The sequence below is a fragment of the Ichthyophthirius multifiliis genome (assembly GCF_000220395.1).
Source record: "Ichthyophthirius multifiliis unplaced genomic scaffold scaff_1120509251330, whole genome shotgun sequence".
NCBI lineage: Eukaryota > Ciliophora > Oligohymenophorea > Hymenostomatida > Ichthyophthirius > Ichthyophthirius multifiliis.
In genome coordinates this window covers 26041-40514 of record NW_004085979.1, presented here as the reverse complement: position 1 = coordinate 40514, position 14474 = coordinate 26041, and the positions used below count along the sequence as shown (strand labels likewise).

The 14474-nt window shown below is 14.8% G+C and overlaps 4 protein-coding genes across 4 annotated transcripts, besides 33 other annotated features; 3 read left to right on the top strand and 1 right to left on the bottom strand. All coding sequences in view use genetic code 6, as the record gives it.

Moving 5' to 3' along the window:
* Window positions 1-1290: 1290 nt before the first annotated feature.
* Window positions 1291-1331: a microsatellite.
* A 923-nt stretch (window positions 1332-2254) lies between these two features.
* Window positions 2255-2306: a microsatellite.
* Window positions 2307-3026: 720 nt separating this feature from the next.
* Window positions 3027-3074: a microsatellite.
* A 749-nt stretch (window positions 3075-3823) lies between these two features.
* Window positions 3824-3934: a microsatellite.
* Window positions 3827-3934: a microsatellite.
* Window positions 3875-3907: a microsatellite.
* Window positions 3881-3934: a microsatellite.
* Window positions 3935-3941: 7 nt separating this feature from the next.
* On the bottom strand, window positions 3942-4635 carry IMG5_182990 (hypothetical protein). The gene has a single exon (XM_004027410.1). The coding sequence runs from the start codon at window positions 4596-4598 to the stop codon at window positions 4056-4058; it is 543 nt and encodes a 180-aa protein (XP_004027459.1). The 5' UTR covers window positions 4599-4635; the 3' UTR covers window positions 3942-4055.
* Window positions 4636-4986: 351 nt separating this feature from the next.
* Window positions 4987-5044: a microsatellite.
* A 189-nt stretch (window positions 5045-5233) lies between these two features.
* Window positions 5234-5278: a microsatellite.
* Window positions 5279-5606: 328 nt separating this feature from the next.
* Window positions 5607-5679: a microsatellite.
* A 240-nt stretch (window positions 5680-5919) lies between these two features.
* Window positions 5920-5972: a microsatellite.
* Window positions 5945-5999: a microsatellite.
* A 401-nt stretch (window positions 6000-6400) lies between these two features.
* On the top strand, window positions 6401-8324 carry IMG5_182980 (hypothetical protein; the record flags this gene model as incomplete). The annotated part of the gene is made up of 7 exons (XM_004027409.1): window positions 6401-6491; window positions 6562-6768; window positions 6832-7280; window positions 7335-7546; window positions 7715-7847; window positions 7902-8231; window positions 8291-8324. Coding segments are annotated over exons 3-7 (1066 nt in total), but the record flags the coding sequence as incomplete, so codon positions are not given.
* Window positions 7627-7712: a microsatellite.
* Window positions 7628-7677: a microsatellite.
* Window positions 7636-7677: a microsatellite.
* Window positions 7669-7712: a microsatellite.
* A 329-nt stretch (window positions 8325-8653) lies between the features above and the next one.
* Window positions 8654-8702: a microsatellite.
* Window positions 8703-9340: 638 nt separating this feature from the next.
* Window positions 9341-11192, top strand: IMG5_182970 (hypothetical protein; the record flags this gene model as incomplete). The annotated part of the gene is made up of 7 exons (XM_004027408.1): window positions 9341-9415; window positions 9473-9607; window positions 9686-9768; window positions 9949-10063; window positions 10256-10283; window positions 10397-10486; window positions 11113-11192. 7 exons carry the CDS (start codon window positions 9341-9343, stop codon window positions 11190-11192), a joined length of 606 nt encoding a protein of 201 aa, XP_004027457.1.
* Window positions 9773-9820: a microsatellite.
* Window positions 9781-9825: a microsatellite.
* Window positions 9811-9853: a microsatellite.
* Window positions 9844-9881: a microsatellite.
* Window positions 10081-10137: a microsatellite.
* Window positions 10110-10135: a microsatellite.
* Window positions 10937-10969: a microsatellite.
* A 514-nt stretch (window positions 11193-11706) lies between the features above and the next one.
* Window positions 11707-11787: a microsatellite.
* A 109-nt stretch (window positions 11788-11896) lies between these two features.
* Window positions 11897-11997: a microsatellite.
* Window positions 11998-12091: 94 nt separating this feature from the next.
* IMG5_182960 (oxysterol binding, putative) lies at window positions 12092-13585 on the top strand (the record flags this gene model as incomplete). Its single annotated transcript, XM_004027407.1, has 5 exons — window positions 12092-12530; window positions 12602-12723; window positions 12776-12955; window positions 13015-13083; window positions 13127-13585. 5 exons carry the CDS (start codon window positions 12092-12094, stop codon window positions 13583-13585), a joined length of 1269 nt encoding a protein of 422 aa, XP_004027456.1.
* Window positions 13586-13602: 17 nt separating this feature from the next.
* Window positions 13603-13657: a microsatellite.
* Window positions 13634-13672: a microsatellite.
* A 35-nt stretch (window positions 13673-13707) lies between these two features.
* Window positions 13708-13760: a microsatellite.
* Window positions 13750-13808: a microsatellite.
* Window positions 13756-13828: a microsatellite.
* Window positions 13829-13830: 2 nt separating this feature from the next.
* Window positions 13831-13886: a microsatellite.
* Window positions 13841-13887: a microsatellite.
* Window positions 13888-14474: the final 587 nt, after the last annotated feature.

Sequence of the window (14474 nt, the reverse complement as noted above, 5' to 3'; positions counted from 1 at the left end):
ACATTAAAAAAAAATTAAAGTAATATATGTTCTCTTCACTAAAAATAATAAATAAGTTAATAATAAGCCAAAAGAGAGAAATAAAAAATCAAAAAAATAAGATCTCAAGTAATCAAATTACATAAAGAAAGGGTTTAAAAATCAATAGAAAAAAATAATGAATAATGAAAATTAAATTTATTTAAAGTCCTAATGTGAACATATTTTCTTAAAATTAAATTGAAGAAATTATAACATTCATTTTAGTTGAAAAACATAGACTATTTTTATATTTTTTTAATTAAATATTTACTTAAAAGAACCTTAGAAATTCACATATTTCTTTTTATTGTATATATTTTATTGATTTTTAACTATTAATGGATATCTAAAAATCTTTTTTAACTTATAAAAATAAAAAAACTAATTAAAAAATAATTATTTTTTGAATTTTCTCTATTTAAGCATTTAATATAATTTTTGATATTATTTTTTAAAACTCGATATTATTGAATTTAAATAAAGATTTTTTTCATCAAATATTGTTTATTTGATTCTACTAATTCTATATTTTTTAATTATAAAAGTAGATTTTCATATTTTAAAAAAATCGAATAAAAAGAACGTATATTTACAAAAAAAATATAGTCTTTAAAAGTTTCCTAAATAAGATTATTTTTATTAAAATTTTATTGCTCTTAAAAAATTAATTTATTCTAAAGTGTTTTTGTTTTTTGTTTTAATCATATTTTAAAAATTCCGTTATTTATTTGAATTAAAACAGTGGTTTTTTTCAAAAAAAAAAAATTGATTCCAAAAGCGACTCTTTTTTATTTAAAATTTAAAGGGAATTTAGAGGCAATTTTACATTCAATTTATTTACAAAAAATTAACGAATTTTTGGTCAAAATTACATATATAGGTAGTTTTAAATTTAAATATTTAAGTCTATAATAGTTAAGTCTTTTAAAAATGTCTAATTTTATTTCTATTGGTCTACAAAAAAAAAAAGTTTTTCTTATATTTATATGTGTCTGATAATCATATATAGAAAAATCACCAGTATTAAATGATATAATTAAAAGAATTTTTGAATGAGTTAGAAAGATTTTAATTAATTTTAAATTATTATTTAAGTTTAATTCGAATAATAGTCTAATTTTTATTTAAAAGTGGTTTTATATAAAAAAATTAATTATGTAATTTAAAAAAATAAAGAAACTATATTTATTTTTGTTATATAAAAATTTTATATTTGAATTATATAATTAATTTATATAAGAATCGATGTATTTATAAATCTATTTATAATCTTATTTAATTTGTATTTTATTTGAATTTTTTCTTATTTATTTTTAGTTCATTAAATTTAACCATCACCTTATTGTAATTTTTGAATTAACTATATTTATTTTTTTATAAAAAGAATAATAAAATATAATAAATATATATTTAAATACTTTTATTTCTAATTATTTAATATTTTCTATTGATTTTTAATATATATGAGTAATATTTTCTAATTAAGCAATTTTTTAAATAAGTACTTAATTTTATTAATTTAATTCATTATTTTTATTTTCGGATTATTACTTATACATATCTCTTTACATTTACCTTTTTTTTTGTTATTAAAAAAATAAGTTAAAATAGTTTTTTTTTTTATTTTTTATTTATAAAAATAAAATAAATAATATAATATACAAATATTTGATTTCATCTTATAAATTATTAATTTGATTTTAAGAAAAATTATTATTATTTTCAGTGTTTGTTTTTCCATAATTAGAAATTTTATATAATAAAGAATCAATTTATTCTTATTATAAACTAAGCATTTGTTTATATTAATCAACAAGTTATTCGTTTTTTGAATTTTAATCAACAAGATACTTATTTATTTTTTTTTAAAAAAAAAAAAAACTTAATTTATATTTTCAAAATAAAATATAAACATTACTTATTATTAATTTTTATAATAATTATTATTATCTTATTTAGATTAAATAAGCTCTATATTATTAAGTTTAATTTTTTCGTTTTCTTCTAATTTTAATTCTAAAATTTCCTTTAATTCTTTTATTTTTATTTATAATTAACTTATTTATATTTAATATGCAGTTCTTTCAGCCTCAAAAGTATTCGCATTTTCTATAAAGTTTTATTCTTGGATCAAAGTTATGTGTTTATTTAATATTTCGATTTCTTCATTTCTTTATTTTTCTATTTTTTTTATTTTTTCGTTCCAATCTTATTCTTATAAATTCTCGTTTTCTTTTTTTCTTATTATAATAATTTTTCTTCTAAATAAATTATTTTATTTCTTAATTCTTGTTCATTACTTTCTTAAGATTTTTTTGTTTTTTCTTATCTTTCTTCATTCCATTCATTGTTTTGTTCTTTTAATATAACCATTTCTTTTATTTGTTCCCTTATTTGGCAATTTAAACGTATTATTTCATCATTTAAATTATGTATTTATTATAATAAATCGTTATTTATTATATTATTATTTTATTTTCTTCTTGTTTATTTGATAATTTGAAAATTTTTGGTGATTACTTTGTTATTACGATTAAATGACGTGGAATCTTATCATCATTAATATTTTTTGAAGGAGAAAATACGAATTCGGATGTGTTTGGCTTTTTTTCGGTTTATTATTAGTTATTTTAATGCCGTAATATGTTTTCTTTTTATTTTTTTATTGTACTAGTACTTGCAATATGATAACTTTATGTGTTTTTTCTCATTTTTTTTTTGGTTTTGTTATGGTTTAAATTTTTAATTTATTAATTTTATTTTTTATGTTTTACATAATTTTATTATTTAATTTAATTAATTTATTGATTGGATAAAGTTTTAACTATCCCTTTTTTTTTATTATGAAATATATATATATATATATATATAAAGTGTTTTCTATTTATTCATTTATAATATTTTTTATTCATTTTTTAAATAATAAAAGGAAATAAATATTGTATTTTTGAAGAATTCGTTAATAGTTTAAAGTATTTTTTTAAATAATATTAAATTTTATTTATTGTTATTAAAAAATAAATATACTCTGTTATAAAATAATAAATATACTCATCAAATTGACAATAAAAAAATATTAATAAAATAATAGAAAAAATACATAAATTTATATCATAAATATTCGAAAATTAAAAAGATTTAAATATAATACAGTAATAAAGATTAGCCATTTAAAATAAATATATATTACATTTTATAAAAAATATTTAAATTTAATCTAATAACTTAAATTAAAAAATATTTCATTTAAAGTAAGCCTTAAAAAGTTATATTAAAATAAATATTTTTTTTTAATATAACTAAGATTAAATCAATAAATTAAATGAATATAATGTGGTTTTAGCTTAAATCTTTAAGAGTAAAATATTTATGTTATTGCATTCATATAATATATAATTAACAACTAATTTTAATTTTTTTATTAATATATATGTATTATGAAAATTAGTTATTGTTTTTTATGTTTTTAAAATAAATATTATTTATTAGTTTTTTGATAATTATTTAAATATTTCATTTAAAATATAAATTTATCATTATTTTCGATATAATAATACTTTTATTTTATAAAAAAAAAAATATTTTCTAATGTTTATTATTTCTTTCTTTCTACAAAATAGATATATATCTTTTAATTTTTTAAAAGTATAAATTAAAATACTGGAAAAATAACTTTATATATTTCATGGAGAATATATAATTATAATAATTTAAAAATAACAAAATTATTTAATATGAAAAAAAGAGCCATTTATTTAGAAAAATAAAAAAATAGTAAAATCTTGTTTAATTCTCAAAACCCAAAAAAAATAAAAAAAAAAATTTAAATAAATAATTCATAAAAATAAAATACAAATATAAAAAAAAAAAATATAAGAAAAAAAAAAAAAAAAAATAATAGAAAAATAAAAAAGTTCTTTAAAATTTTAAAATTTAAAAAATATTTATTATATTATTATATAAAAACAAAATCAATATATATTTCAAATAAAATATATATTTTATTTTTTTTAAAAAATAAATAAATAATTAAATCATTTTTTTTTAGCTACAGTCTTAGAAAGCCATTCTAAACCTTCGAATAAACCTTCTCCACTAAGTGCACAAGTACCTTAGATAAACCATTCACGTCCTCTAAGGTTATGTAATCCTAATTTTTCAGTAATATCAGTAACATTCATGACACCCATATCTTATTTATTGGCAAAGACAAGTACAACAGCGTCTTTTAATTCATCTTCAGAGAGCATTCTTTATAATTCTTCTTTGGCAATATCAATACGTTCTCTATCAGAAGAATCAACAACGAAAATAAGTCCCTAAGTTCCTTAGAAATAGTGACGCCATAATAATCTAATTTTATCTTAACCACCTACATCCCATACTGTGAATTTTATATTTTTGTATTCAACACTTTCTACATTGAAACCAATTGTAGGAACACTTTATACAACTTCTCCTAATTTCAATCTGTAAAGGATTGTTGTTTTACCTGCAGCGTCAAGTCCTAACATAAGAATTCTCATTTCTTTTTTACTAAAGAGCTTATCAAAAAGCTTTGAAATTTACATACCCATTTTTTTAAGGTTTTTTTTTTTTTATTTAATTGTTTTTAATTTTTTTTATTATTAATTAAATTTATTTTTCTTTTTTAGTATATTTTTTTCATTAATTTTTTTTTTTTTTTTTTCCACAAGGAAAAATAGGATATTGCTTTTTATTAATTAAATTAATATATTATTGGATTTTTAAAAATAAGTTAAATTATGTATAAATTTTATTAATTTTAACTTTTTTTTTTTAGGATATGAATTAAATTTTTTTATATTCAACCTTATTTCTTAAATTAAAATATAAAATATATAAAAAAAATATGACGATAATATATATATATAATAACATTTAATTTTTAAAGTTATTTTTTTTTTGGAAAAATAATTAAATTATTTTAATTTTCCTTTTTTTATTAATTATATGAATAAAATATAATTAAAAAATTAAATATTAATATAAAATAAATTAATTTCATGTTTTATAAAAAAATTAAATTTATTTAATTTATATTATTATATATGATAACATATCATTATTGTAAATTTTTAGATAAAAATTAAAAAAAAATAAAAAAATATTTTAATCATCTGTAAATATGAAAAAAAATAGTTATAATAAATATAAATATAAATAATATCAAACTTATTAAAAATAAATATCTATTTATAAAAAATATTATTTTCTATATTATTAAAAGTATTATATTTAGAAAAAATAATAAATAATTTGTAAAAAAATATTTATTACTGATTTAAAAACACTTATAATTATAATTTTATATTTAAATTATTACGTGAATATTAATATCAAACATATTAAAAAAAAATTAATTTTGGTTGGTTAATTTAAATTTCATAAAAAAGAAGTAAAAATATTGCAATAATAGATACAAGATAAAAAAGATATTATTAATATGAATCTTAAAAATAATAAATAAAAAAAGTTTGTTAAGTAAAATATTTTTATAATAAATGAATGAAAAAATATATGTTTCAATAAATAAATGGTTATATTATAAATATAAAAAAAAAATATATATATTTTATAAATAAATAAATATATATATATATATATATATATATATATATATATATATATATATATTCTTTTTTCTCTTTAAATTATTTTTACATATATATTTATATATTTATATTTATTTAATTTTATCTTAGATTTTTTTTAATATAATACTATGTTTTTTTAAAAACTATTTTTATAATAAAAAAAATGTTATTTTTTTTTTTTTAGTTAATATTAAATATAAAATATAGAATGTAAATCAAAATAATTTTTTAATTTAAAAATATATAAATATTATTAAATTATTTTTTAATTAAAATAAATTATTATATATAATTTATCTATAATATTTTATATAATTTATTTAATAATATTTTTTTTATATATCTATTAATATATTTTTTATAGATTATTCTTTTTTATTTATATATATATTTTTTTTTAATATAAAATCAAAATATTCATTTATATTTCATTTAAAATTAAAAATTAAATGAAATAAATATTTTATTATTTTATAAAAGAAATATCCTTATTTATTATTATTATATTTTTTTTAATTTTTTTTAATATTTTAATTAAAGATTTTTTTGTTACCAAATTTCTTATATTAATATTTTATTACTATATAAATAAAAGCCTATAAAAAAAAAATTATGTCAAATATAATTTATTAATTATCAGAATAGTTACTTAAAGTTTCTAAAAATCACTAACTTCCTTAAGACATCCAATTAATTATAGATTAATTATTTAATTCAGTATAAACTGGCTAAAAATATGAAAATTAATAATGTTTAAACTTTTCTTATCCTCCTTTAACTATTTTAAATGAAAATTTATAGAAATTTAAAGAAATAGCATCACAATTTGATAGTAAAGAAATATTATCTTTGGTAAAATTAGATATATATTTTTTTTTTTTTTTTTTTTTTTAAAATATCAATATATTATGATAAATAAAAGACACATATATCTTTAGATATATTCAATATGTTAAAAATAATAATTCAATTTTCATAAAACAGTAAGAAATTAAATTAAGAATAAATAAAAGAAATACAGAACTTAATATAATAAAAAACTATATCTTTTTCAAAATTTAGTATAGAATATAATTATCATTCAAAAATGATATAAGATGGTATAAATTCAATATTCTGGGTTTTTTCAGTATAACTTTATATATTAAAAAAACACACAAAAATATATGTATTTAATTTTTTGTCAATAAAGGAAATGCCAAAATTATCTGTTTAAGGATGTGTTGAATCTGCTGAATTTAACGGATTAAAATTAAAATAATAAAAAAATCCATAACTTAGTGAATGGACTACTTATTTTATTAATGCAGTTAAATCTTAAATATGTAATTTTTATTTAAGTTTTTTTTAATTTAAATATTGCAAAAAATAGAATACATATAGGATAATTTTTCCTCAGGTTTATTATGGAATATTTAAGGTTAAGCTTAATTTTAAACTTTAATGTAAGCATTAAAAGGAGAAATTCAATTAGAATAAAATCAATAATTATAAAATCCTTAATAATCATAATTTTAATAAAATACACTTTAATAATAAAATAATTAAGATAATTGTATTCCTGAAATGAATGAATTTCATAAAAATTTAGAAGCTTTTATATAAGCAGGAAAATAACTAGAACCTGAATTACAAGAACTTGTTAAAAAATAAAAATTATTAATTAACTTTAATTTATTTATATATGTAAATTAGACTAATTTAATAAATAAAGCTTTCTAAGGAATGAAAATAGTACTTCATTATTCAAAAAAATTAAAAAAAGTTCCGAATAAATAACAGAACTTTAAAAATTATTCCAAGAATATATTTTTAAACCTTTAAATAAAGCAAAAGCAGCAATTAATTTTGGAGATCATTTCAAAACAGTTTGTTAAGGAATAAATTCTATATGTTGGATTTTTAGTGTATTTTTTAAAAAATATATTATAAATAATATTATATACTTAAATACATGTTTACATATATATATATAAAAAATAAATAGATATAAATTTATATTTATTTATATATTTATATATATGTTTATATATTTATACATAATATTATTTATATCAATATATAATATTTATAAGGATATTCCAATTTAATCTATTGATGTTGCTATTGAATCATCTGAATTTTATGGTAATAAAGTTTTATTGCAAAAAAAACCGGAATATACTGTTTGGTATAATACTTTTAAATAAACTCTTAAAGCATTAATTCGTAAAAAAAAAAAAATTGTTTTTGTTTTGTTTTTATAAATAAATAAAAAAATAGCTTATGTAAAATAACATTATTCAACTGGAATTATTTGGAATTTCAAAGGTTCTTCTGATTATAATGAATTATATTAAGTTTTAAAAGGAGATAAGCCTTTTTCTACTTAAAATAATAATTCTTTTTAAGTTTAAAATAGTACTCAACCTATAGATAATCATCATACACCTACTCCTATGGGCGTTCTTCCTCCACCTCCTCCCTGCTTTGAAGCTATAACTGGTGGTATTAAATTAGATTTTTAAAATCAAAATACTAATAATAATGATTAAGATTCGAGAGCTGCTCTGTTTGCAGCTTTAAATGTAGGAGAAGATGCTATAAAATAACGTAATATAAAAGAAATATTTTAAATTAAATTACTTATAAAAATCAATATGAATTTATAGATTTAAGGCATGTTAAAAAAGGAGAAAAATATGAACCAGAAAAAAAACAAGAAAATAAATAAAATCACGGAAATAATTAAATAAAAAATATTAATCAAAAAGCAATTGTTAAAAAAGAACCTAAAAAATATTAAAAAGATAATTGGTTTGTGGTATTTTAAAAGTCTTGTTTTATTTTTAAAAAAATATTTCAAATAAAAAAGGAAAATTACTCTAAAGAAAAAATAGAATTTACAATTAATGATATTTAAGTAAAATAATCTTTAATAATCGAAAATTGCGATAATTGTTAAATTTATGTTTCAGTGAAAATTAAATCTATTTTTTTGAATAAATGTAAAAAAACAGCATTAATATTCGATGTATAAATATATAAATATATAAATATATATATATATATATATATATATATTTTGGTATATATCATTATTATTTGTATTATTTAATATATTTTAAATATTTTTTTGTTTTATCAAAGAGTCTTGTTTCAGGTGTTGAAATTGTTGATTGTTAATCTTGTTAAATATTTGTTAGATATTAGTATATTTTTTAATTATTTATTTTTATTTTTAAATTAAAGATCGCCTTGTATTTAAATCGATAAATCTGATTCTGTTCATGTCACTTTTATGAAAGAAAAATAATGTGATGTTATAACTTGTAAAAGTTCAGGAGTTAATCTTACTTATGCCTTAAATGAAAATGGAGATTACCAAGTATTTTTATTTTTGATTATATATTTATATTTATATTTATTTTTAGAAAGATACTAATATTCCGGAATCTTTTATTACTAAATGGGATAGTAAGTATAACAAATTTATAACTACTAATTTAGATACACATTCTGGCTGATTTGCGAATTTTTTTTTATTATATAAATTAATAATTTTATTTATTTTAAAAAAAATAGTAATAAATAATTCATAAATTTTAAAAGATAAATTGATTTAAAATATATATAAATAAAATAAATTTGATAAATTTATTCATAATAAAAAAAAAAAATTAAATTTTGGTTAAAAAAAAACAAAATAAAAAAAACAAGATATGAGAAAAAAAATTTCTTAAAGAACGAATCAAACTATTCCCGGTTTTTTGTCAAAAACATATAAAATTTTAGAAGTAAAATAATAAATTTATTTTATTTTAATTTTTTTTTTTAAAAAATAAATAAATAAGAATTAAGAATATTATGATATTATATGTTGGAATGATGATGGAAAAGCCTTCAAGATAAAATAACCAAATGAATTAGCTGAAAAAGTATTGCCAAAATATTTCAAAACTAATAATTTTGCATCTTTTGTTAGATAAGTATAATTAATAATTATAATATATTATTTTATTTAAAAAAAAATAAAAATATTTATATTTTATTTATAATTATTTTAGTTAAATATGTATGACTTTCATAAAGTTAGACATGATAGTGAAGAAAATGAATGGAGACATAAATTATTTAGAAAAGGATATCCGTAAATATATATATATATATATATTTATAAAATAGATATATATATATATATAAAATAAATTTATAATAATAATAATTATATAATATTTATATTTTTATATAAATTTAATTTTTTGTAATATAATAAAAAAATAATTATTTTTAAATTTTTGTCAATATTATTTATTTATTTTTAAAAAAGGCATTTATTATGTGAAATCAAAAGAAAGATTCATGACAATCAAATTCTAGTAGAAACATTTTCATAATCTTAAAAAGAATAAAACCAAATAGCAACATAACATATACAATAAGAAGTAAATATGAAAAATAAATATAAATATATAAATAAATATATAATTATATATATATATATTATATATATATATATTTATTTCTTTTTTAAATATAATTCTTAATCAAATTTTTTTATATAAGTTGTAAAAATACAATCAAAATAAGAAAATTTAGAAAAAGCTTGCAGTGTTTTAATAGCATAAAATGCATAGATTCTCGCTGATAATAGATTATTATGGAGTGAACTTAATAAAAAAAGTATTTTATTATATTTATGATCGTTTTTTTGTTCTTTAATATATTATTATCTTCTTTTTTTATATAAAACAAGATAAAATAATCAAAAAAAATAGAAAAACTTTTTAGTATATTTTTAACTTATATGGGTCCAAAATAAATTCCTGAGTTAAACTTTTTATACAATAATGTAAATAATGATAATGGTAAAAAATATAAAATTAGAAAAATAATAAAAAAAAAATAGATTTTTAATAAGATCATTTAAAATCTAGTTTCTTTGTTGATGAAAATTAAAATTATAAAGTTGAAAATAATTAAAATGAAAAATCTTTAAATTAAAATTAATAATTTAGAGCATTTAAAAGTAATAACAATTTTACATAAAATTTAATAGATAATTTAACTAAAAGTTATAAAGAGGAAAATACTTAAAACTGTAATAATTAAAATCTAGATGATTAAAATATAGACTTAATTGAAAATTATTATTAATAAAATTAGAATTTACTCCAAAATTTGTCAAATTTTGTATATTAACAAAATAAAGATTAAAATCAAAATAATATATAATAAGAAGAAAGCGAATAATAACCTTAAAAAAAAATAAAAAAATAAGAAAATGAAAACAATGATAATAATTTTTTAGAAAATGAAAATAATAATAAGTTAAATAATTAATAATTTAATAAGCTTTAGGTCGGATTAGCAAATATATAAAATTCTTCTTCAAATAAATTGAATATTTATAATTAAAAATAAAACAATGAATAGTATTAAATTAATAACTAATAAGAATAAAATAAATAATAAATAAATAATAATTAATTAGTTAATCAATATTGGGATAAATACAATAAATTTGTACATGAATAAAAAAATTTAGATAATAATTAATTTAATGATGAATGAAATGTATTTAAAATATTTAAAAAATCTAAAAACTTTAATGGATTATTAAGTTTATTTATTTTTATAAATTTATTATTTAAAAAAAAAAAAAAAAATAAATAAAATAAAAATATATATTTATATTTAAAAAAAAATATATAAATTATTTGTTTAATAAAATAGTTTTTTAGTTTATTTATAATAAAACTTTTAAAATAATCTATAAAATAATAATTAAACAAAAATGTTATATATATAGACAATATAAAATTTATATTATTAAATTAATATTAATATATATATTAATTTTTTTTTTTTATTATAGTAAATAATTAAATTTAATAATACAAAAATAAAAAAAAAACATAAATATTAAACTTATATATAATAATTTTATGTGTTTATAAATAAAATTATAATTAGAATTATATATATATATTTAAATAAATATCTTATTTATTATTTACTATATAAATAATTAATAATATTTTAATAATTAGAATAATATAAATACTTATATTAACAAAATAAAAATTATATTATATAAATATATATATATATATATAAATATATATATTTCTATATATTTAAATATATATGTAATCATATATATATAAATAAATTTTAATTATGAAATAGTTAATATTTCTTATATAATATTTATTTTTTATTATTTTTTATAAATATATCATATTATAAAACATTTATATAAATAGTATAAAATTAAAAATATTAATTTTATATTTATGAATAATTTTTTTTTGTTATTTTAAAAAATATATATTTAATTTTATTAATATTTTTTTTTTTTTTTTTATAAAAAATAAATAAATAAAAATATATACTATTATTATTAATTAAATAAATATATACATTATAAAACTTATACACTCTAATTTTAAAAATAATAAAAATTAAAAATGTTTGGATGGTTTGCCAAAAAGAAAATACCCGAATAATCTGTTTAAGAAGATGTAATAGATGATAAAGAATTAGAAATAAATGGAATAGATCCAGTCGATTAAATAGAAGACATACCTTCAAAAGAAGAGGCACTTACTGATTTTTCATGTGATTATCCAGGATATTTAGTATTAGATAAGGAATAAATACTTAATTTATTTACCAATTTTAATGGATATTAATAAACAGATGATACAAGACATGAATTAGGGCATAAAAAAGGAGGAAGAATATGTGGAGATATGGTAATGTAAGGAAAATTAAGATCCATAAGTAAAGAAGTAATTAAATAAATAGGTAGGAAAATCTTAACAGGATCTTTAAATTTAACTAAAATATCATTCCCAATAAAAGCTATGATTCCAAAAACTGCTTTAGAAACAGCTGTACATGCAAGTAAACATTTTTATATTATTAAAATAAATATCAATTATTTAATATTTTATTTTTAATCTTAAAAAATAAAGCTTGTCTTTTCCCATTCTATTTAAATAAAGCAGCTATTGAAAGCGATCCTTTAGAAAGATTTAAATATGTAATTGTTACAACCATTTCATCATTTTATTATACTAATACTTTCCTTAAACCAGTAAATATATTATGTACTAATATTTTTTTATTTTATATATATATAAATAAAGTTAAATCCTGTTTTAGGAGAAACACTTTAGGCAGAATTTAGAGATGGAACTTAAGTATATTGTGAGCAAATTTCTCATCATCCTCCTATAAGTTATTTCCTTATTTTTGGACCTAATAATTCATATAAATATTATGGAAGATATGATTATGATGCAAAAGCTGGTTTAAATTCTTTAAGTGTAATATTAAATTTTATTATTATATATTAATAATCATAAAATATATATATATATTATAGATTTATAATAAAGGATAAAGATCAATAATATTTAATGATGGGTAAAAAATAGACTTTGATTTTCCAAATGTAAATTAAAAAAATGGTTTTTATGTTTTAAATTTTATATAAGGAATAATATAGTGGAACATTAATAGGTACATTGAAATAAGAAAGTATAGGAAAAATGGTATTTTAAGATATTTAAAATGATTTAAATTGTGAAATTTGTTTTGGAAAAGTAAAGAATAAACCATCTGATTATTTCTAATCAACAATTAATAAAGGCAAACAATAAATTTGCTAAATATAAGGAACTTATTTAGGATATATTGATATTAATGATAAAAGATATTTTGATCATAGAGAATTTACACCTATTGCAGTATTATTTATTCATATATATTTTTTAATATAATTAAAATAAAAGATTGAAATGAAAAAAAACGATGAAACATTATCAAGTGATCACAAAAAAAGAAACGATTTAATAACTTTAAAATAAGGTAATATTAAATAAGCTTAAATAGAGAAAGAAATTATTGAAAAAGCATAAAGATATGATAATAATTTAAGAAAATAAAGAAGATGATATATAAAATAAAAAAAATTAATTATTATCAAAAAAAAAATATTTATTAAAATAATATAAAAAAAAAAATATAAATAAAATTAATATTTATATACAAAACTTATATTAGTAATTTTTTTTATTATATATATATATTATATATATATATATATATATATATATTTATATTTATATAAATAAAAATTATTAAATATAAAAAAAAATATTTATCATAAAACAAAAACATTATTTAAAATAAAAAAATCTATATATATATATTTATATATATATATATTTTTATTTAATATATTTATATTTTTATTCTACCCCTATTTATTATTTAAATTTCATTTTCCTAAAGGTTAATCAAAGAAATCAAGTAATTATTTTCCTGTTAATGTTTTTTCCGGTGAACAATTATTATCAATGATAAAATTTTGAGTATTTTTCAAAACATTAATTGAACGTTAATCATTTTAGCTTTATTAAAGGATTTTTGATTTTTACAATTCATATTCCATATCTCTATTAGGAGAACTACTTCCATAAATAATTTTTATTTAAGAAGGTGATTTTCCTGGAGTTAAATATTTAATTCTTGTTCCACTATTATTTTATTTTAAAGGATCTTCAATCCTCTATGGAGTTTACAAATATTAAGAATTAAACTAAATATTATTTGGCTATTATTGACTATTTATTAATTCAGGTGCAAATTATTAAAATTAACTTCCTGTTATTATTTTATTATTTATTCCACTTACATCTATATTATTTCCTATATTTTATACTCCTACAGGATTAAAACTGATATTTTATTATACACCTGTCTATGATACATTTACATTATTATAACTATTTTCTATTTAAGAAAGTTTCTATGTTCTTTTTACTTAATCTTCTGAACTAT